The 24,410-nt window shown below is 47.9% G+C and overlaps 1 protein-coding gene and 1 pseudogene across 7 annotated transcripts in view; one reads left to right on the top strand and one right to left on the bottom strand.

The window, feature by feature from the left end:
• The window catches only part of LOC309609196 (apolipoprotein L3-like), a 17,907-nt gene extending 8,684 nt beyond the window's left edge, over positions 1–9,223 (bottom strand). Inside the window, exons 1-2 of one of the 6 annotated variants that reach the window (XM_082350368.1) lie at positions 7,125–9,223; positions 6,904–7,040 (exon numbers count right to left, since the gene is read on the bottom strand). In XM_082350368.1, the coding sequence (XP_082206494.1) occupies positions 6,904–7,004 (101 nt within the window). In that variant the 5' untranslated portion in view covers positions 7,005–7,040; positions 7,125–9,223. The other 5 variants (XM_082350369.1, XM_082350370.1, XM_082350367.1 and 2 more) reach the window with 5 other exon arrangements.
• LOC309609205 (apolipoprotein L2 pseudogene) lies at positions 5,876–24,410 on the top strand (annotated as a pseudogene). Its single transcript, XR_014249725.1, has 4 exons — positions 5,876–6,061; positions 9,397–9,503; positions 12,832–12,952; positions 17,267–24,410. The product of XR_014249725.1 is annotated as an apolipoprotein L2 pseudogene (transcript).

Raw genomic sequence — 24,410 nt, 5'->3', positions numbered from 1 at the left:
CTGCCTCTCGTCTCAGGGCCTGGACATCAGGTATGTGTTGCCGGGCCCCTCTGCGGCGAGGGGTGACTGTATGACCCAGTCCTGGCTAACGCGGCACAGAAGAACTCAGCAGAGGGGGTCCTGGAGGCTCCCCGCTGTAAGGGACAGGTGGGAGAGGAGAGCTGGCTCGTCCCCTGCGTCCTCCTCTGCCTCGAAGCTGCATGAGGCCGGGGGCCAGGGCAGCCAATTGAAATCATGAAACACAGGCACCAGGAGGCAAGGAGGGGGCGGAGGAGGGCTCGGGCAGAAAGGCTGGATCCTGGATGACTCCAAACACTTGTAAATGGGGCTGTGCCCTCGACCTCCTCCTTCTGTCCTTCTCTGCCGTTCTCGGCCTGGCCCTGACCCTCGTCTGCAGCCTCAGCTGGGTGTGGACGCTGGACGCTGCTCCCTCCTGCTGGACTACTCTACGGGGCGTCCTCCTCTGTTAGCCTCTGGTCCATAACTTCCCGGAATAGTTGTTGGTGGGAGAAGGGAGGACCCTGGAGAAGCCTGTCCCCACCCAACTGCATAGCCAGACTCGCCCTCCCCTCGCTGTGAGCGGGCAGAGAGTCTCACCAAGCACCTCCCTCCACGTAGCTGCAGGGCCTCCTCCTTGGTCAGGGAAAGGAGGGGTTAAGACAGGATCAAGTTCAGAGTCCTTAGCCCAGCCCCCAGGCCCTCCTACTGCTCCAGCTCCTGTTTTCCTCACTACTCCCTGCCTCCCTGGGCCTGGTCCAGGTGCCTGGAGGCCTCCCAGCTGCCTGGCCTCTGATTACACCCCACTTTGCACAGGCTGCTCCCTCCCCATGGAATGTGATTCTGGCTTATACAAGAGTTTACTTGAATTTATGCTATAACTAAAACACTTGTTTTGGGCCTATCAAACATACAACATACATCGATTTTAGTTATTAAAGAAGACGGCGCATTGACCAGAAGTAAAGAATGTCCCTGTTAAAAATAAAGATGAAATGCCTCCCTTCCTGGGAAGCCAATGCGGTATTCCTTCCATGTTAGGATTTCCTTCCTAGGTGCCAAGGCCATACTGACTCGCTGTGTACATGCTGTTCTGTATTTTGTGAAACCTTGAAGAAAATTATCCCTGACTCGTCTGATGGTCTTTGTTCTGACAAGACATAAACCTGTGCTGAAAAGCCTGCTTCTCCAGAGCAGTTCCTCACAGTTATCTGAGAGGCTGTCTTCTGGGCTAGAGGCCTCGGTTAGTTCAAAGAAAACCCTTTTCTACTCCGATTACACATTTTTTATTATTTTCTTTGACACAGGTGTACAGTTTGACTTTTCATCTCAAGATTGCCCAACAGCAAACACGGTGCAGGTCTCTGCAGCCGGGTCACCCCACTTCCTCAGCGGGACCATCTTCCCCGCACAGGACAACCCATCACCCGCATCCTGAGCAGTGGGCCCGGTGAGCACCGGAAGACAAAGCCCTGCATCTCCCTGCTTGGTCTCCTGGCCCTCCCCTCTCAGGCCTCAGTATCCCCCCAGGGCCTGGCACTGAGCAGGCACTCAGAGACAGGGTGGGTGAACAAACCTTGATTCCTTGTATCTCCGAAGAAATCCTTGAGCCCCTTCAGCGTCACCGCAGCACCCTGGGGGCTGCTTCAAGGTGGCCAGGCCACAGGAGGAGAGATTCTGACATCCATACCCAACTCCACCCCCTCTGCTTCCTCCAAATTTCCCAAAGGACGGAGTAACCCCCAACACCCACCTTCCTCCTGGGGCCACCACTCAGGCCTCAGGAGTCTGCATCTCGAGCTGAGCTCACCTGAGCAGGTGTCGCCCTCCCTCTGCACTGTTTCGGGGCGGGAGGAAGCAGTCAGACAAACCTGCCTCCAAATCCAGACTCTGCCCCTGCTTAGCCTGCCACCTCGGGCCCATGACCTCATCTCTCTGAGCTTCGATCTCCCTTCTTCTGTAAATCAGTGACAGTCATACTTTTCTCAGACAGTTGTCCTGAGGATGGGTGGGGATCCTACACCCCCCTGCTTACCCAGGAATCATCCTCTGGCCGAGTGTGAACAAGATCCAGTTGTTCTCAGCCGTGAAGATGCAGCCACTAGCTGTGCGTCTCTGCAATAACCACACACACCCTCTGGGCCCAGATATACCCGGAGAAGCAAAATGGAAAGTGAAAGCCCTCAACCTCTGAGTCACTCAGGTCAAACAAACACTCTGCCTACTAGGCCTCACCCTGGGCTATTCTCACCCTGATGCTGATCCCCTTAGAGAAACAAGTCCAGCCCTGACATTCCAGGTCCTACTGGGCTCAGCACATCTTGCCTCGGGCTCCTTGAAGGAAGACCTTCCACCAACAGACTGTGAGGCCCTTGGAGGAGTGATGGGTGTTATCCCATGACGACCACACACACTGTAAGTCTGTTCTTACAATCACCTGTAACATATGCCAGGTATATAATGTGATTTTGCAGATAAGGAATCTGAGGGGAGGGGAGAGGCCGGAGCTTTCTTCCACCAAATCAGGGGAGGGCCAAAGATTCAAACCAAGGTTGACATTTGACATTTGACACTTGCAAACACTGCTCCTTGCTTAAAGTTATTTTTTGTCATTGTTTTCTGTAAACTTCCTTCCTCCTGATTCTTTTCCCTTTCACTAGCATGACTTTAGCCAGACAAAACCACTGTGAGATGCAGAACTGGATTAAACATCCATATGAGCTGCAGCCAGGTTGACATAAAATGTCCTCTGATGAGAATGCAGAATGGTCACCGAACATTAGAGGCCTCCATAAAGACAGGCTCATGGTAGAGCAACTAGACGGGGGCTGTAGACTCAAATCGAGGTGAGGATTAAGCATCTCTTCACTCCATGGTCATAAGCTGAGACCACCCCATTTGGAGACCCTAAAGATCTAGTGACTATAAAATCGGCCTCAATGTGACCCCCAACATCACAAGAGAAGTCCCCCAGGATGGCTACAGCTCCAGAGTCGAGGCCTTGGCTGAAAGCTTTGGTCCACAGCAATTTCAGCCCACGGTGATGGCGATACCAACTCAGGGAGGAAGTAACCAGAAAACTCCTTAGGAAGGTGCCTGGCAGAGGTCACCAGCGTCACCTGGTGGAGTCTGGAAAGGTCAGCAGCCAGAGGCACGGGGCCACGGCCCCCGCGAGCCCTGCTCACCCAATCTCTCTATACCCGGGGGGAGGTGCGGATGGTTCCCACATGCTGGACATCAGGAGGTGTGTGTCTAAAACCGCGACCCCCCTGCCCATTGTCCTTTCTTATAGGGACAGTGAGAGTGGATAGGGAGCTTTAGACTGAGCGTGTGACCATGGGGGCTTTTGGGTCCTCCGAGTGGCTGGCAGAGACGGGCACCAGGTGCGGAGCACAGGGGATCACACTCCTTGCAGACAGCACCTGGTGACCTCAGGGGAACTGGTCTCGGCCTCTGGCTGCCAGGCCGCCAGCATCGTCCACTGGACAGTCCTACTGGTCTTTCCTCAGGCGGGAAAATTGGGCCCTGAGGGATTTAGCAGTTGTCAGCCTCTGGAAGGTTAAGAACTAAGTATAAAGATGACCAATAAAATCAAGCCCACTCTTTTAATATTTTTATGTTGAAATCAAGACAAGTGTGTTTCATTTTAACGTACGTATTGTCAACTACAAATTGGCACCTGCCGTTGGCACTTGCCATCTGCCTCTACAAGGTTTAAATCATGAGCTGCTGCAGCTGCTGACCTTCCACACCCCCTGAAAGGAGTCCAGGGTGGAGATCGGGAATGAGGCCCTCTGTGCTCTGGGAAAAACTGGCAGAACAGAGAGTTAGGTATTTTCAGGAGAAGATTTTATGAGCCCAATCCTTGCATCTCCTCGTACCTAGAACAGCACTAAAATCCTTCATGGTGACATGGCGGGCTCGTGACTAGCAGTAACCTTCATGAGACTAGCAGAAACCTTCTGCAAAAAATATGAGCTTGATTGTATGCACTCTCCCTTCACTAAAATCACATATATACTGACCTTCCCCCCGCCTCTTTGGAGCAGTTTCTCAGAGCTATCTGAAATGCTGTCTCCTGGGCTGCAGTCCTCATTTCACCCCAGATGAAACTTAACTCACAGGTCTCACGTTGTGCCTTTTTTTCAGTCGACAGTATAATGTTTAAGAGAATTGGACACATTCTCAGAGTTAACAACAGATTTTGGATCCTAATTTAAAACAGGTAATTGAGTAATTGATTTGGATTAGACATTTGAAGTTGAAAGGCACTCTGCTAAGTGTCAACACTAAGTACTTTGCTGACAACCTTTACCCGGAGAGAGGAAATAGACTCAAGTTCAGCAGATCCCAGAACAGGAGGGGCAAGAAGTGGCGTGTGAGAGTGGAGAGGGGGCTCTGAGAGCCACGCCACCAGACATCCTGGGGCATGTGCCAGGGGGCACCACCAACCTCTATCCTCCTGGCAGCCAGGCAACCAAGGAGATCCTGGTCTGGTCTCACTGTTGTGCTAAAATATGGCCTTAAAAATAACAGCATCTAGCCGCTGTGGAAAACAGTATGACGGTGCCTCAAAAACTTAAATGTAGAATCACCACGTGATCGGCCAATCCACTTCCGGCTATAGACCAAAACTAACTGAAAGCAGAGTCTAGAAGACATATTGGTACACTCCTGTTCATAGCAACATTATGCACAATAGCCCAAAGGTGAAGCCACCCAAGCTTCCATCAGTGGATGATAGGATAAGAAAAATGTGGTGTATACCTACAACGGAATAGTATTGACATTAAAAAAGGACATTCAGACATGTGCTATAGCATGATGAGATTTGAGGACATTATGCTAAGTGAAATAAACTAGTCACAAAAAGATAAGCACCATATGATTCTGCTTATATGAGGCACCTAGAGAAGTCAAATGCATAGAGACAGAAAGTAAAATGCTGGTTGCCAGGGACTGTGGGAGGGGGGAAGGGGAGTTAATGTTTAATGAGTATAGAGTTTCAGTTTTGCAAGATGTAAAACGTTCTGTGATTGGATGGTTATGCTGTTTGCACAACAATGTGAATGCACTTAATGCCCTTGAACTGTACACTTAAAAATGTTTAAATGGTAAATTTTATGTTTTGTATATTTTATTCCAATTAAACATTAAATTTAAAACATCCTTGGGACTTCCCTGGTGGTGCAGTGGTTAAGAACCTGCCTGCCAATGCAGGGGACACGCGTTCGAACCCTGGTCTGGGAAGATCCCACATGCCGCGGAGCAACTAAGACCGTGCGCTCTAGAGCCCGCGAGCCACAACTACTGAGCCCGCATGCCACAACTACTGAGCCTGCGTGCCGCAACTACTGAAGCCTGCGCACCCTGGAGCCCGTGCTCCGCAACAAGAGAAGCCACCGCAATGAGAAGCCCGTGCGCCACAACGAAGGGTAGCCACCCTCTCTCCACAACTAGAGAGAGCCCGTGTGCAGCCAAAAATAAATAAATAAATTTATTAAAAAAAAATATATATATGTATATATATATACCATGGCTGGAGTAAGGAGACATGAGGAAATACAGGTGTTTCCTGCTACCTGAATGTAGAGTGTTCTTACGAAACCTTTAGCAAACAAAGATACTGGCCGAGGATGATCTTTTGGAAAGCAAGGAATTCCCGTAAACAGAAACATTCAGAAATCTGATAGCACTACCTATCAGAAAGAGCTTTACATCGAGATAGACTAGGAAAACAAATGGAATTACTCGACTGCAGGTGAAACAAGGTTGTGCTGTGTCATCGAGAAGCTGGTTGTTTCACGTCTCCCTAACGGGTCCCGGGTCCCACACCTCGTATTTCAGACAGGCTGTGCCCGGGAGGGCGGAGGGTGCCCCGGAGGCCCTAGAGCAGGAGGGGCAGCAGAGAATAGGCAAGGCCCCTGACAGTGTCTCAGAGCTGGAGAAACTCCACACAAATAGAACCACGACCAGGAAAGTGCAACATTCCAGGGGAGCCGGTTGAGGAATTGGGGGAAGGAAGCAGGGCCAGGAGGCTTTGGAGCTGGGCCTCCAAGAACAGGTAACCTTTCACCTGGTGAAGCAGGTGGGGAAAGGCCTTGCAGGGGGAGGGACAGACAGTCTGAGCAAATGCCCGGAGGCTGGCGGGGAATCAGAGGCCAGACAGCTGGGAGGCCTCCAGGCACCTGGACCAGGCCCAGGGAGGCAGGGAGTAGTGAGGAAAACAGGAGCTGGAGCCTGGGGGCTGGGCTAAGGACTCTGAACTTGATCCTGTCTTAACCCCTCCTTTCCCTGACCAAGGAGGAGGCCCTGCAGCTACGTGGAGGGAGGTGCTTGGTGAGACTCTCTGCCTGCTCACAGCGAGGGGAGGGCGAGTCTGGCTATGCAGTTGGGTGGGGACAGGCTTCTCCAGGGTCCTCCCTTCTCCCACCAACAACTATTCCGGGAAGTTATGGACCAGAGGCTAACAGAGGAGGATGCCCCGTAGAGTAGTCCAGCAGGAGGGAGCAGCGTCCAGCGTCCACACCCAGCTGAGGCTGCAGACGAGGGTCAGGGCCAGGCCGAGAACGGCAGAGAAGGACAGAAGGAGGAGGTCGAGGGCGCAGCCCCATTTACAAGTGTTTGGAGTCATCCAGGATCCAGCCTTTCTGCCTGAGCCCTCCTCCGCCCCCTCCTTGCCTCCTGGTGCCTGTGTTTCATGATTTCAATTGGCTGCCCTGGCCCCCGGCCTCATGCAGCTTCGAGGCAGAGGAGGATGCAGGGGACGAGCCAGCTCTCCTCTCCCACCTGTCCCTTACAGCGGGGAGCCTCCAGGACCCCCTCTGCTGAGTTCTTCTGTGCCGCGTTAGCCAGGACTGGGTCATACAGTCACCCCTCGCCGCAGAGGGGCCCGGCAACACATACCTGATGTCCAGGCCCTGAGACGAGAGGCAGAGGGTCGAGGGGGGAGGCGGGTGGCTTTGGAGGAGGTGGAACTGCATGAGAGCAGGTGGGCAGGAAAGCATCCAAGACACAGGAACACTGTGTTGTTAAGATCAAGTCTGAGAACAAAGAACAGGAGCTGGAAATGGACCAGCCGGGGAATGAGCAGAGCAAGGGTGGCTTGGAAAGAGAAAGGAACCTACTTTCGGCATCCTTACCCTCGCCGGGGCCGCCCGTGTGTATTCTCTCCATCCACACCGTCAGTGCCTGCAGCCTCAGGCACACTCCCATAGTGGACAAGCTGTCTGTTACTCTTCCTGAGGGGGAACCCTGGGCATCGCAGAAAGAAGGTGTTCGAAAGAAAGATTCTAGGATTTGGGCTTAGGTCAGGTCATTTGGGGGAGGCTCTAAGGAAATGGGGCCTCTGTCGATTGGGTGCTGCAGAGAATGGGGGGCAGTTCACACTGAAGGTGTCTCAGGAAATCCATCTATGGAGAGGGGAGACCAGAGTGAGGATAAAGGTATAATCGGTAAAGAAGGACAGTCAGTCATGCTTTTCAGCCAAGGGAGGGAGTGTTGTGTTGGTGGCAGCACAGTGATGAGTGTTTGCTGTCTCATTTCCTCATGCTCTCAGGGTAACCCTGTCTGAGGCTGGGGTCCTGTGAGAGTCTTTACGTCCCACAGGAGAATAGCATCGCCCTATTGTGAGTGCCAGGCCAGCCTGGGATGTCAGGGGCTGTTTGTTTGTTTGTTTTCTTCCTCAATCCTTTTTAAATAGTCATGTAAATAAACAGAAGAGAATATCTGCATAGACTTTGACTCCTCTTCTTATTAAATTCATTTAACAATGAAATATTTCCCATTATACTCACTCTTCTTTGGAGCATAGCTACCTTTTCGGACCTTTATATCTACCTCTTTGGACACACTTTATCTAAACTCTTCTCATTTGAATATTATTATGAACTCATGGCCTTTCACAGACTCAACCTGGCCTAAAAACATGATCATAGTAATCATTATTACTGTTTTTTATTATTATTATTATTATTATTATTACTATATGTGAGTCGTTAGGACTTACCTGTGGTGCCCCTTCTAAACACTGCTCTGAACGTCTTCGAGAGCATCCTTGCCTTTGGAGTAGCAGATATGCCGGCCTGCGGAATTCACTTCCCCTGCAGGGAGTCTTGCTTCCCTTGAGTGGGCAGCAGCCCATGGGTGCCGATGTGGGTGGGCAAGATGCGGCTGGAAAACGTATCTGTTTAAGGTGACAGTTCACTCCGATTATTCTGGTTTATACCTGTCATCATCCCTACCTTTCTTAGAGAGCCTTGGTTTTATAAACACGAATGTTTCTGCTACACTGTTTCTGACAATGTTTCTGCTACAATGTTTCTGACAGTTGTAACATCAGGACACATCAGGCTTATTTCTCGTTGGCGCTTGATCCAACTGCTTCCATCATCTTTAAGGTGGTGGGTTACTAACTACTATAAAGGGACTTTTGCTGTCCTAGAGTTAAAACAATCCAAAATAATAAGTGCATATCTTTAAAACAAATCGATTCACACAGTAGGTTCTGCTCAGCCCTTCCCAGGGAAAACCACTTTAATTTTTTGCTTTTTCTTTAGGCAGTTAATCAATGTGTTAAAATGATTTCTTACATTGGGAGAGAGAAGAGTGTGAGAGTGTGCACTGGAGACAGGAACCTGGACTTGAATTCTGGCTCTGCCACTAGCTGGGTGCTTTCAGTAAGTTACTTAACCTCTCTGAGCTCCAGTTTCCTTGCTTCCAGGGTCATTGTGAGAACTAAAAGTGAGTGAATGCATACCAGGCACTTAGAATAGTGCCTGATGCAAAGTGGGGAGTCATCAAGCACAGTAGCTAATAAACATTAGGTACTCCATTTTTCTTTGTCTTGATTGAAAATTTTTGATATTATTTATTTACTTCCTTCCAGGAAAGATAATAATTTCACTTACTTTTATACTTCTTCTTATACCGCTCCCCACCTTCTCCTAATACCATTATATCACTAGGGCCGAACAAAGTTTCAGGAGCCCTGCACGTCATAGACACTGGATCGTTATTATTACCCATTAGTAAACGCTAGTGTTCCCAATATCACGTAATTTCCAGAGTATTCCCTTCTTATCTTTTTTTCTGTATTTGGTTTTATTGCTTCACTTCTACAACTTTGCAGATGGCTGTCTCCTGTCTGATTATCTTCTCCTTGTGCCGCAACAGGAGAGCAGGATTCTGGCTGGGCTTGGAGGCCGCTGACGGGAGATGAGTAACTTTCCTTAGCTAGCGGCCAGCAGAGCCCAGGAGACAGAGAACCTCTCTGGGTTAAGTCCACTGTGGCACTGGTGGCCGTCCCAGGGGAACCCACCAGAGAACTCGCCCCTCGCTGTTCCCTGCAACCACTGCTCACTCATGATCAAGCCCACAGTCTGTTTTCTCTTTCCCAAGGGTGAAGCGACACCTCCTTCCAGCCTGACACAGGCGGGCGAGCTGAAGGGAAAACGCTGAGACCCCAGCTGCTGCTACCATGAGCACAGTAACCTTCTGCTACTTAGGTAGTCAGCTGCCTCTTCTCTGGCTGGTTCCTACTTGTGACCTAGAATTGAGGGTGGTGCCTCCAGGCTGAGTTAACCAACAGAGGAATCAAGAACCAAGAACGGGATGGAGGGGCTTCCCTGGTGGCACAGTGGTTGAGAATCTGCCTGCCAATGCAGGGGACACGGGTTCGAGCCCTGGTCTGGGAAGATCCCACATGCCGCGGAGCAACTGGGCCCGTGAGCCACAACTACTGAGCCTGCGCGTCTGGAGCCTGTGCTCCGCAATAAGAGAGGCCACGACAGTGAGAGGCCTGCGCACCGCGATGAAGAGCGGCCCCCACTCGCCGCAACTAGAGAAAGCCCTCGCACAGAAATGAAGACCCAACACAGCCAAAAAAAAAAAATTAATTAATTAAAAAAAAAAAAAGAATGAAAGCTTAAAAGCTAGCTCGCTTTTGGAAGTATAGCTAGGATAATAAAAGGATAAATTTGAGAGCTTTAAAAAAAAAAAAAAAGAACGGGATGGATAAGCACCCTCGAGCCCCCAAGAGGGGCCAAGAGGAGGTCCCCAAACCCAGGGGTCTGTCCCCACAGCCTCCTTCCCGGCCCCCCCTCAGGGAGCCAGGACCAAGATGCTCACTTCCTCACCACCTACCCCTGCACTGCCATCCAGCAAGTGACTCAGAAGTGAGGACAGGACAGCCCATGGGGAGGGGGGACAGCAGATGGGAATCCCCGAGGCCGGGCGAGGCAGGGAGAGGAGGTCCACCAGCATCCCTGGAGGCTTCTCCTGGCCTCTCCCTTTGTCCAAGCCTCCTCCTGCTCCCAGACGCTGGGGCGTTACCACAGAGGCTGTTTCCTTCAGCTCTCGCCCTGCTGCCAGCCCAGCGGCTCTGCGAGGCTCAGTGGACCCTGAACTGAGCCCCGGTCTGGCCTTTGCCACCTCCCACCTGTGTGACCTGGAGCACCTTACCTGACCTCACCTGTAAAATGAGAATAATATTTCCCTATGTTGTTTTGAGGATCTAATATAACATGTGTTCGTGGCGTGGGCCAGTGCCCGCCACACAGCAGGGCCTGCCTAAGTGTCGGTGCTGTCCCCTCTACCTGGAGTTTGTTAGTTTCAGGTTGAAACCTCCCCTCCCCCAGACTTCTCACCCCTCCCCCCCCCACTCCCCGCAGCTCTGTCGGTGCACTTGCTTACCAGGTGTCACTGCCTCAGGCAGGTACTGGTTCTATTGATCTCAACACCCCTGCAGAGACGCAGGTGCTCAGTTATTTCCCCCACCCACCCCCATCCCATCAATGCACAGATTTAGTACTGTGGGTTCCCTCCATGTAAACCCTGGGTTCCTTTCCCCCTTAGTGAAGGGGGAAAAAGAAAAACCTAAACAATCACCACGCACCCACATGAGCACCGCGTTTTCTTGAGTCTTGTTTCCTCAGGTTTGCTTCTCCCCCATCACTGCATTGCTCAGCAACCAAACCACATCCTGCCTGGAGCCGCCCACGAGAACAAATTAGTCAAGCTGAAGGATAAGGGAGGGGAGAACAGATTAGACGCCAGGAGCCACCCCAGCAGACTCTGGGATCCTTGAGGGAGGGCTGGGCTGGTGAATTCCTGAGGATAAACTCTCCTCTGGAACAGGGTGATCTGCTGTTTATCAACAGTTCATCTTGGGTCCAATGGGGCCAGTGGGGAGCTGGGTCCCCTGGGACCAGCCTGGAGGAGAGAGAGGTGATGGGGATTGATCATAGGATCAGAGCCGGGGTCCCACCCCTCCCCCACCCGAGGAATTGCCCTCCACTGCCCAGCCCGGAGTGTCTGTGATTAGCAGGAGGAATCCTCTCCCATGGTAGTTTTACACAATGGCATGTGGTCTGAAACTTTTTTTTTTTTATAAATTTATTTATTTATTTTTAGCTGTGTTGGGTCTTCGTTTCTGTGCAAGGGCTTTCTTTAGTTGCGGCGAGCGGGGGCCACTCTTCATTGCGGTGAGCGGGCCTCTCACCATCTCAGCCTCTCTTGTTGCGGAGCACAGGCTCAGTAGTTGTGGCTCACGGGCCCAATTGCTCCGCGGCATGTGGGATCTTCCCAGACCAGGGCTCGAACCCGTGTCCCCTGCATTGGCAGGCAGATTCTCAACCACTGAGCCAGCAGGGAAGCCCCTGAAACTTTTTTTTTTTAATTGAGGTAACATTGGTTTATAACATGATATAAGTTTCGTGTATACAACAATTATATTTCCACTTCTGTATACACTACAGAAATTAGTTGCAAAGAAGCCCCATAGTATACTACAGAGCAGAATGAAGAAATCACAGTTTTTTAAATACAAGGAGGCTTCAAAGAATTGTCTGACGGTTGGCCTTGGATTCAACTTTTGACCTTTCTGCTTGCGGGCCTTGGGTGGTCCCTTATCCTGTCTGAGTCTCACTTTCTTCTTCTGTGATATAAGAATAATGCCTCTTTGTGTGGATATAGAGGGAAATCCATTTTACATCAAGTCGCAGCCCACACATATATACACACCAGTCGCCAGTCTCTTACCAGCAATTCTATCACCTCCAAATTTCTGAAACACACACATGTTTTTGGTAACTCATTTGGGCGGTAATCTTGCCGTGTACTGACCTGAGACTATTTATAGTCATTACAGTCTTTTTCCCATTTAATGTGAATATTTGTTTGTTTCACTGACAAAACATGAAAACATTCATTTATCGGGTGCTTTCCAGACTCTGCTGGAAGTGGTAACTAATAAACCATATGTGCCCTGTCTTCATTCTCTTTCTAAAGGTTTAAAATTTTAGATTCCTAAAGACATCTAAATCCCAGGAGTAGATAATTAGTTCTGGAGGCTGGAAGTCCAAGATCAAGGTACTGGCTGGGTTGGTTTCCGGTGAGACCTCTCCTCCTGGCTTGCAAATCACAGCTGCCTTCTTGCTCTGTCCTCACATGGCCTGTCCTCTGTAGCGGGGGCGGGGTGGGGGAGGAGATTGGAGAGGGGGAGAGAGAGAGAGAGAGAATCTGGTATCTCTTCTCTTCTAGGAAGGACAGGAAGCTTATTGGATTAGGGCCCCACACCTATGACCTCATTTCACAGTAATTACCTCCTTAAAGGCCCTATCTTCAAATACAGTCACCTACCTGGGGGGTCAGGGCTTCAACATATGGATTCCAGGGTGGGAGAGAAACAGTTCCATCCATAACAGCAGGTAACTCCACCAACAGTACCCCAGGTGACTGCTGCTCAGGAAGATGAATTTTAACCCCTTTACACTCAATACCATTTATGTTCCACCACAAATTCTTCTAATCTTATTCCCTTTTCTTTTCATCTAGATGTTGAGAGCTTTTTTGAGGACGTCATTGGGTGCCTCTGGGACATAATGAGCAGAGAGGAACTGCTACTCCTGCTGACTGAAGTCCTGAAGAGAATTGAGACTAAGGCCGCTTTGTCCAGGTAACCTGCATGGATGCACCAGGAATGTCACTCACATCCCCCTGCCCCAGGCTCGTTTCCTCCTGGCAGACACACCTCCTCCAGGCAGGATCCTATGGTTGGGGTTGAGGATGTTCCTTTTCAAGCTTCCATGGGGAATGTTTCCTCCTTGTCATTTGCTGGCAGTGAACAGCCTCAGGTTGAGAAGAGATGAAACCTGTAAGGAAGGGGCATGTTATGACCTTGGACAAGTTACTGAACTACTCTCTGCCTTAGTTTCTTCATCTGTTCAGTTTTATTGTGAGGAAACTGAGATCATGCATGCAAAGTGCTTCACATGATGGCTGAACATAGTATGTGCTCAATTAATGTTAACTTTCTTTTATTTTATTTTCAGTTTTTATGAGGTTATTTTTTAATGCTTATAGAGTACTTAAAGATAGTGTTAATGTCCCATAAGTCAATTGTTCAGGGAATCGTCTCAGTAGAATTTCAGCTTTGGGAGCTGAAGGTGGAGCTGGAGCACTTAAAGATAGTGTTAATGTCCCATAAGTCAATTGTTCAGGGAATCGTCTCAGTAGAATTTCAGCTTTGGGAGCTGAAGGTGGAGCTGGAGCATCTTCCTTAAGTCTTAGGGGAGATATGCTGTTCTTTTCTGATTTACAAAAGCAGGGTAGTAAATAGACTGCAAAGGCTCTTCTTTTTAGGAGGTTATTTTCAATCTCGCTTGTTATTGATATAAGCACAAGAATTAAAAGAAAGTACAGAAGAGATGATGCTAGTTCAGGTTTCTGCAACCAAAAAAAACCCGAAACCGAAGCTGAGATCCATGCAGCCCAAGTTTTCTTCAGTGGCCAAAGAATGGAGATGTGGGAACTTAATTCACAGATCAGCTTCTCACCCACATGGTGAGAGGGATTTGATTTTAAAGAGTAAAGACAGAGGGAAGAGGAGTGAGGCTAATGACAGACAGGGAGGCAGAGCATTCATCTGCAGGGAAGGGGTCAGGCTTTCCTGGAAATGGGGTGCCACGCCCTTTTTATCCTTTTTTGGTCTGCATCTTCCAGTCATGGTCATCCGTAGGTGTGTCATCTAGTAGCTAATGTAGTAAAATCAGCCTAGAATGAGACTGAGGGTTTGGTGAGGTCAGATACCTTGCCACCTTGGTTCCAGCTGGTTCTATACGGTTTTGGTTTGTCTCTTCCTATAACTTCCTCCGTTTTTCTCCAGACCCTGTGACTCCAACAGGTTCACCTCCAAATGGAAAAGTCCTTTCTCTAGGTGAATAAAGGTGGCCATCGAGGTCCAGAGTATTCTATTTCAGGGAACCTGAGGATCCAACACTGCGCCACCACTATTTAAACAACTGCTTTGAAAAACAGCTTCTAAAGGTAATTTCCTGGTGGTTTAGTGGTTAGGATTCGGAGCTTTCACTGCTGTGGCCCAGGTTCCTAATGTTAACTCTCAAAAGCTGTTGGGAAGAGACAGGAGCCAAGGGTCTGCTTCCTGTAGATGAGAACCAAGCAGGACTCTTATTTGGGACAAGTCAGAAAATCCTGACACCATCAGTTTGCCTTCCTGGGGATTCTGGCTGGAGCCCTTTTATTCCCCACCTTAGGAACTGTACCAACACTGCAGGATCCTGCTGGCCCATAAGGCAGAGAGGCTGGAGTGGAATTGGATGGAGCTGGGTTGGATCCTGGCTCTATCCCTGCCCAGCTCTGGGGCTCTGAGCTTAAGAGTTGGGGTCTCAGATCTGTCATATGTCCAGTGGGAATAGCAATTCAATCTGATGGATTGTGGTCATAGACTTAAAGTGAACTGCAGGGTCAGAGGCAGGGAACCAAGTGCAATCATCTCATCCAAAGGCCCAGGGAGGCCTGGACCAGGGTCAGACCCAGGGGTCAGGATGGAGCAGAGGGGTCCAGGTTGGAGGACTAGTAGGAAGGCTTGGGCAGCAGAGCCGGGACTAGAGTGAGACGAGTGGGTCCCTAGGACACAAAACAGAAGGGGCTGTGACCCTAGCAGAGGCCCTGTGAGTGGGAGAGGGGACATTTCTTCCCTCCCTGACTTGATCCTCTCATGCTGGGCGTAGAGGGCCCTGGGTGACTGTGTCCTCCACACCCTGCCTGGGACCTGGGGTTCTCCATTGCCATCTGGGACCCTCTTCCAATCTACATAGAGTAGCCCTGACTAGTGGGAAGGCCGTGTGGCTTAGTGAGACCTCCAGCATCACAATGAGTGGCTGCCAATTTTGTGTAATTTGAGGGATTCTGACGAGACTTTACAAGTCCCCACCAAAGAGGAAAATTCTTCCTCCACCAGCTTGTGCAAATGCAGGTCTCTTCAGGCTTAGCAGTTCACATGGATGTTTCTTAAAGTCTCTTGAATCTTTGAGAGGTTCCATAAAGTTGCACATGGCCTTGGTGTGCAGGCATGTGAAGCTGTCACCAGCTAAGGTATGAGTTAGGCTGGTGACCCCTGAGAGGTCGGGGGTGCTGGGTGATGGGTCAGGAATCAGTGAGGCGGGCTGGAGAGTCCAAGGAGAACCAGGGTTAATAGCATATCACCTGCTTCCCAGTCAACTGGGGCAGTGGATGGACCCAGTGACCTTCAGCTGGGAAGGCCAAGGGCATCAGGCTTGAAGGAAAGCAGATGCCAGGCAAAATGATGGTTAAGGTTCCTTCTAGCTCTGATTTTGGGTTTAAAAAACCTTTAAGTACGCAGAATTAGCCAATCTGCAAAGGCTGAGGGCATGGCCCCCAGGACTGTCCTTACATTTGACACCAATGGCAAATTTGGGAGATCCCCAAAGCTACCATCAGGTCTGAGAATTCCCTAGAAGGAGGCACAGAACTCCCTGAAAACTGTCACGATCCCAGTTACGGTTTATTACAGGGAAGGGTGCCGGTTCCCATCAGCCACAGGGCAGAGTCTGGGCGGGTTTCACACAGGAAGCTTCCATTGTCCTCAGGACGTGTCACTGTCTTGGATTCAGTGTGTGGCAGGACACACGGAGCACTGCCCACCAGGGACGTTCACCCTGTTTAAAGAAATATATTCTGACACTTGTTAAAACAATAAGGAAGACTCTCTTCAGGACTATCGTGATAGGTGTGAAGACCATTGCAGCAGAGGAGACAGATGGGCTCAAGTCCGAATACAGCAAAGATGAGTGGGGATTTGTAGCCGATGATCAGAGTGAGGGGGGTGGGATGGAAAATCACTGAGAGGAGACATCGAGGGCAGGGGGATTCTTGTTGAAATTTGCTAACAGGATTCTTGCTAAAAGCAAGTAAAGGACTTATGCATCAAAGGTGGGAGATGAGGAGTTTGATCAGATATCAAACATGATAAGATCTAAACAGTGGGAAGGCTTCTCACTAAACTGACTTGGACGAATTTTTGCTGAGACTGGGCAATACAGGCCATCAAGGACAGGACACCAAAGGCGGAGGTTGAGGCCTATTGGAGAAGAGGGCTCAGAAGAGCCTGACTAAAACTTGACCAAGGAGAGAACCTTTTTCAACAGGACCCTCAGTGTATGGAGTTTTATTTGGGCTCAGTCACGTGCTGCCCGCACAGCTGACCTGTTGTCTCCTGCCCTCCCGGAGGTCAGACTAATGCCCTAGTGTCCAGCTCCTCCAGAGGTCAGATGTGCTACCACGTGACCCAGAGGCCCCATCACATGTCACCCTGTTAGACTGTCCAGTGGCCAAAGGCCCAGGCAGACGAGGACACTCGTATCAGCCAGAATATTCTAGGGGCTTAGGGACCCCTTCCTAGTAGCCAAGGGCAAAGGGCAGGTTGATTCCTCACTACACACTCAGGTTCTCTGAATGAAGGTTTTTCTGCTCCAATCCCACTTCTCTGTGTTTATCTGTGGAGTTCCCACTCTACCTACTCTTTGGAAGGGATTGTGTTGACCTGCCTCTGAGGCGTCTTTATCAAATAGCATTTTTTTTTTTTTTTTGCCACGCCACGTAGCTTGTGGGATCCTACTTCCCCAACCAGGGATCGAACCTGTGCCCCCTGCAGTGGGAGCACAGAGTCCTAACCACTGGACCACCAGGGAATTCCCTCAAATACCTATCTTAAGTTAAATGTATCCTAAGATGACTTTTGCTTATTTATTCCATGATTGAATAAGTATATGGAGCATCTACAGGATACAAAAACATGTGTTTAATGTTGAAAGAGAAAAATTTACATTTGTGAAATTCTCTTCTATTTGATTTATAACAAAATCTCTGTGATTTACAGAATAGATCTTGTTGAGCCTATTTTATGGACAAGCAAACTGTCTTTCTAATCCCTTGACCTTCATTGTTACAGGGAAGACTCAGATGCACTGCATCAATATCTGAGTGAGCTGAAAACAGACTTGGCCGTGGAGCACCAAGTCACGCTCCAAAAAGACCAGCTGGACAGGAAGGGGTTTTTGAACAGGTTTCCTCGGGTAAAATGGGAGCTAGAGGAGCTCATAGGAAAGCTCCACGCACTCACAGACAAGGTTGACAAGGTCCACAGGGACCGCACCATCTCCAAAATTGTGGCCAACTCCACTGGCGCTGTGTCTGGTGTCCTGACCATACTTGGCCTGGCTTTGGCACCCATGACAGCGGGGGCGAGTCTGGCACTCTCGGCCACTGGATTAGGGCTGGGAGCAGCAGCTGCTGTGACCAGTGTGTCCACCAGCATCGTGGAACTCGTCAGCACATTGTCAGCAAAACCCGAAGTCAGTCGCCTGATGTCAACTGGCGCTCCTGGAGGTACTTAAGATCAGCCCCCAAACTGTTAGCACAACAAAGAAATTCACAGAAGCCGTGCAACGCATTGAAATGAATATCCGTGCCATGGAGACGGTCAAAAGCAACCCTGGCTTAGCAGTGGATGCAAACGTCTTCATCAGCAGTGGAATAATCTCAGTCCAAAGCAGCCAGCAGGAAGAGGTTACTTTCAAAAGCACGGCTCTGGCAATGACCAAAGGAGCCCGGATTGTGGGTGTGGCCACTGCAGGTGTCTGCCTTCTGATGGATGTGGCCTTCCTGGTGAAAGAGGCAAAGCACTTGTATGAGGGGGCAAAGACGGAGTCGGCTGAAAGGCTGAGGCAGCTGGCCCGGGAGCTGGAGAAGAAGTTGGAGGTGCTCACCCGGACCTATGAGAGTCTGCAGTAGGGCCTGACTCAGCCACTCCCCAAGCTGTGCAGGGACCAGGGACACTTGCGGGGGCCAAGGCACGGAGGCACCTTGTTAGAGGGAAAAGGAGGGCGAGATAACATAGATGTAGCTACGTGTTAGGAGTTTGGCATTTCTGTAGCTGAGCACAGCAAGGGAGGGATGAATGCAGGTGGCAGATGGGGGAGAGAGAAGGAAGGAGCGTGGAGCCTGGATGAAGGGAGGGGCCTAGAGAGTGAGGGGAGGAGAGAAGCCACTTATTTTGGACTAAAGAAGACACTGGGGGGGCAGTGTCTGGGGGCAGAATAAAGGGAGAGGCAGGGGGAACTAGCAACAAGAGGCCAGGAATATGAAAGGGTTGAACACGGGAAAAAGCCAAAGAGTTGTTAGGATTGTTGGGATCCAGGAGAGGTAGCAGGGGCTCCCCTCTCACCCCTCCCCAGGGTTTGATGTCTCTGGTGGTGGTCTCTAGCCCGACTTTTCCAGTCTCAACTCACCTTTGATTCCAGCAGGTTTATCTTAATTAGGCAGTGATTTCTTCTTGTTTGTTTTTTTAATGAATCATAGTTGATTTATACTATTGAGTGGGTTTCCAGCGTACAGCAAAGTGTTTCGGTTATACCTGTAGCTCCCTGTGCCCTACAGTAAATTCTTGTTGTTTATCTATTTTTTGTATGCTAGTGTGCATCTGCTAATCCCATACTCCTAATTTGTCCCTCCCCCACCTTTCCCCTTTTATAATCATAAGTTTGTTTTCTGTGTCTGTGAGTCTGTTTCTGTTTCGTAAGTAAGTTCATTTGTACTATTTTTTAGATTCTACATATAAGTGGTATCATATATTTGTCTTTGTCTTCCTCTTTCTGACTTACTTCACTTAGTATGATAATTTCTAGGTCCATCCAAGCTGCCCCAAATGGCATTATTTTATTCTTTTTATGGCTGGGTAATATTCCATTGTGTGTGTGTGTGTGTGTGTGTGTGTGTGTGTGTGTGTGTGTAGGCGAAGGTTTTGAAGAAACCCGCACAAAACTAATCACAAAAATAATACTTAAAATGAATACAATATATGTCATCATTATTCTCACACGGACTCCAGCCATGACCAATGACATGAAAAATCATCGTTGTCATTCAACTACAAGAACACCAATGACCAACACCCGAAAAACCCACCCACTAATAAAAATCCTCAACAATACATTCATTGACCTCCCTACCCCATCAAATACTTCACCATGATGAAATTTGGGCTCCTTACGAGGCATCTGCCTAATCCTACAAATCCTAACAGGCCAATTTCTAGCAATACACTACACACCAGACACAACAGCTGCCTTCTCATCAGTAACACACATCTGCCGAGATGTCGACTATGGCTGAGTCATTCGATATATACACACAAACGGAGCTTCCATATTTTTTATCTGCCTTTATGCCCACGTAGGACGTGCCCTATACCATGGGTCCTATACCTTTCAGGAAACATGAAATATTGGAATTATCCTATTACTTATAGTCATAGCCACCGCATTCATAGGCTACGTCCTACCTTGAGGACAAATATCATTCTGAGGCGCAACTGTCATCGCAAACCTACTCTCAGCAATCCCATATATCGGCACTACCCTCGTCGAATGAATTTGAGGTGGCTTTTCTGTAGATAAAGCAAAACTAACACGATTCTTCGCCTTCCACTTCATTCTCCCTTTCATCATCACAGCACTAGCTGCCATCCACCTATTTTATTCCTTCACGAAACAGGGTCCAACAACCCCATAGGAATTCCATCTGATACAGACAGAATCCCATTCCACCCTTACTATACAATCAAGGATATCCTAGGCGCCTTACTATTAACCTTAGCCTCACTAATATTAGCTCTATTCTCACCCGACCTGCTCGGAGACCCCGACAACTACACCCCAGCAAACCCACTCAGCACACCACCACATATCAAGCCAGAATGGTATTTTCTATTCGCGTATGCAATTTTACGATCAATCCCCAACAAGCTAGGAGGAGTCTTGGCCCTGCTGCTCTCAATCCTAATCCTGGCATTTATTCCAATTCTCCATATATCCAAACAATGAAGCATGATATTCCAACCCTTCAGTCAATTCTTATTTTGAGTACTAGTAGCAAACTTACTAACGCTAACATGGCTCGGAGGACAACCCGTGGAACACCCATATATGATTATCGGACAATTTGCATTCGTTTTATACTTTCTTTTAATCCTAGTGTTAATACCAGTAACTAGTCTCATTGAAAACAAGTTCCTAAAATGAAGAGTCTTTGTAGTATAACACAATACCCCGGTCTTGTAAACCGGAAAAGGAGAACAACATATCTCCCCGAGACACAAGGAAGAAGCACTAAACTTCACCACCAGCCCCCAGAGCTGAAATTCTATATAAACTATTCCCTGAAAATAATATATTATAAGACATTCATAAAACTACAGTGCTATGTCAGTACTAAAAATAATTCATTCTACTACATACATGCTATGCGTACTGTGCGTGTCTGTTACCGCCACACAACCGCTCTAATGTCTCTTTCCCATGTATATATGCACGTATATTGTATGTATAATCGTGCATTGCATTATTTACCACATGCCTAATAAGCATGTCCATTATATCATTAATATTACATAGTACATATACATCATTGGTCGTACATAGCACATTAAGTTAAATTGGTCCAAGCCAACATGTTTGGAATCCTGTCCATTAGATCACGAGCTTAATCACCAGGCCGTGTGAAACCATCAACCCGCTCGGCAGGTGTCCCTCTTCTCGCTCCAGGCCCATGGCTTGTGAGGGTTTCTATTGATGAACTTTATCAGACATCTGGTTCTTACTTCAGGGCCATCTCTCCTAAAATCGCCCACTCTTTCCCATTAAATAAAACATCTCAATGGGTTAATGACTAATCAGCCCATGCTCACACATAACTGTGATTTCATACATTTGGTATTTTTTATATTGGGGAGGAAAGTGCTTAGACTCAGCTATGACTTTAAAAGGTCTTAACACAGTCAAGCAAATTGTCGCTGGACTTGGATGTATCTGTTATTTGGCAAGAGCAACGTGAGTTGTACAATCAGTTAATGGTTACAGGACATAGCACTTTACTATTCCCCCCACGGCTTAGAACAGTTCTATATCCCAATGAATCAACCTCAACCCCCTTCCTATCATACAGATGAGCTACTTAGATATTCACCACCCATATAGACAGACATCCCCCTAGATTCGCCAACCATTTTATCAAAAATCTAATACTAAGTCTGACATAAGCCACGTAATACAACCATACAAACATCACCTATGTGCAGCAAGTTAATGTTGCTCGAACATCTCATAAAGCAAGACACTGAAAATGTCTAGATGGGCCCACTAGCCCCATGAACATAAAGGTTTGGTCCCAGCCTTTCCATTGGTTTTTAATAGAATTACACATGCAGGTATCCGCACCCCGGTGAGAATGCCCCCTAAATCACTAAGATTAAAAGGAGCAGGTGTCAAGCACGCCGTACCAGCAGCTCACCACGCCTTGCTCAGCCACACCCCCACGGGAGACAGCAGTGATAAAAACTGAGCCATAGGGGGCTTCCCTGGTGGCGCAGTGGTTGAGAATCTGCCTGCTAATGCAGGGGACACGGGTTCGAGCCCTGGTCTGGGAGGATCCCACATGCCGTGGAGCAACTGGGCCCGTGAACCACAACTGCTGAGCCTGCGCGTCTGGAGCCTGTGCTCCACAGCAAGAGAGGCCGCGATAGTGAGAGGCCCGCGCACCGCGATGAAGAGTGGCCCCCACTTGCCGCAGCTAGAGAAAGCCCTAGCACAGAAACGAAGACCCAACATGGCAATCAATCAATCAATCAATAAATCTTTAAAAAAAAAAAAAGAAAGCAGGTGGATTCTTCTTAAGCCGCTGCCCTTTAAAAAAAAAAAAAAAAAAAAAAAAAAAACTGAGCCATAAAAGAAAGTGTGACTAAGCCATGTTAATTAGGGTTGGTAAATTTCGTGCCAGACACCGCGGTCATATGATTGACCCGAATTAATAGAACTATGGCGTAAAGCGTGTTAAAGAACCATACAAGATAAAGTTAAACCTTAATTAAGCTGTAAAAAGCCATAATTAAAACAAAAGTAAACTACGAAAGTGACTTTAATATGTTCTGATCACACGATAGCTAAGACCGAAACCGGGATTAGATAACCCGATATGCTTAGCCCTAAACCCAAATAATAATAAGAACTAGACTATTTGCCAGAGTACTACTAGCAACAGCTTAAAACTCAAAGTCCTTGGCGGTGTTTCACACCCCTCTAGGGGAGCCTGCTCTATGATCCATAAACCCCGATCAACCTCGCCAGCCCTGGCTACTCCAGTGTATATGCCGCCATCTTCAGCCAACCCTAAAAAGGAGCAGAAGTAAGCATAATTATAACACATAAAAAGGTTAGGTCAGGGCTTCCCTGGTGGCGCAGTGGTTGAGAATCTGCCTGCCAATGCAGGGGACACGGGTTTGAGCCCTGGTCTGGGAAGACCCCACATGCCGCAGAGCAACTGGGCCCGTGAGCCACAACTACTGAGCCTGCGCGTCTGGAGCCTGTGCTCCGCAACAAGAGAGGCTGTGACAGTGAGAGGCCCGCGCACCGCGATGAAGAGTGGCCCCCGCTCGCCGCAACTAGAGAAAGCCCTCGCACAGAAACGAAGACCCAACACAGCCTAAAATAAAATAAAATAAATAAAAATAAAAATAAAAAATAATAAATATATATTAATCAAAAATAAAAAGGTTAGGTCAAGGTGTAACCTATGGGGTGGGAAGAAATGGACTACATTTTCTACACCAAGAACACCCTTTATCCACATGAAAGTTTTTATGAAACCTAAAAACTAAAGGAGGATTTAGTAGTAAATTAAGAGTAGAGCGCTTAATTGAATAAGGCCATGAAGCACGCACACACTGCCCATCACCCTCCTCAAGTGCCATGACAAAGCCACAGTCCATCAACACATGCTAAACAATCATACGAGAGGAGAGAAGTCGTAACAAGGTAAGCATACTAGAAAGTGTGCTTGGATAAAACAAGACATAGCTTAAATAAAGCACCTAGTTTACACCTAGAAGATTTCATGATCTATGTATGTCTTGAACTAAACCTAGCCCACACCTTTCCCACCATACTGACACAAGCTAGTCAAATAACACATTCACCAGACATCTAAAGGATAGGAGATAGAAATTTAAACACTGATGGCGCTATAGAGAAAGTACCATAAGGGAATGATAAAAGAAATATTAAAAGTAATAAAAAGCAAAGCTTACCCCTTGTACCTTTTGCATAATGACTTAACTAGTAACAACTTAACAAAGAGAACTTAAGCTAAACTACCCTAAACCAGATGAGCTACTTATGAATAGTTACTAGAACAAACTCATCTATGTGGCAAAATAGCGAGAAGATTTATAAGTAGAGGTGACAGGCCTAACGAGCCTGGTGATAGCTGGTTGTCCAGGAAAAGAATTTCAGTTCAACGTTAAATAATACTAAAAACCATAATAAGCTTCAACGTATATTTAAACGTTAGTCTAAAAAGGTACAGTTTTTTAGAAATGGATACAACCTTAACTAGAGAGTAAAAACAAACAATACCATAGTTGGCCTAAAAGCAGCCATCAATTAAGAAAGCATTCAAGATCAACAACAAAACACATTTCAATTCCAATATTAAGTAAATCAACTCCTAGCCTCATTACTGGACTAATCTATAAGACTATAGAAGCAATACTGTTAACATGAGTAACAAGAAATATTTCTCCTTGCACAAGCTTACATCAGCAACTAATAACATACTGATAATTAACAGTAAATAAATACAATCCAACACTAAATCATTTATTAAAAACGCTGTTAACCCAACACAGGTGTGCACTCAAGGAAAGATTTAAAAAACTGAAAGGAACTCGGCAAACACAAACCCCGTCTGTTTACCAAAACATCACCTCTGGCAACACCAGCATTAGAGGCACCGCCTGCCCAGTGACAATCGTTAAACGGCTGTGGTATCCTGACCATGCAAAGGTAGCATAATCATTTGTTCTCTAAATAAGGACTTGTATGAATGGCCACACGAGGGTTTTACTGTCTCTTACTTTTAATCAGTGAAATTGACCTCCCCGTGAAAAGGCGGGGATAACAAAATAAGACGAGAAGACACTATGGAGCTTCAATTAATCAACCCAAAAACCATAATCTTAAACCGCCAAGGAACAACAAAAT

The sequence above is a fragment of the Balaenoptera borealis genome (assembly GCF_965194805.1).
Source record: "Balaenoptera borealis genome assembly, chromosome: 13".
Lineage (NCBI taxonomy): Eukaryota > Metazoa > Chordata > Mammalia > Artiodactyla > Balaenopteridae > Balaenoptera > Balaenoptera borealis.
This window is presented reverse-complemented; position numbering and strand designations above follow the sequence as displayed.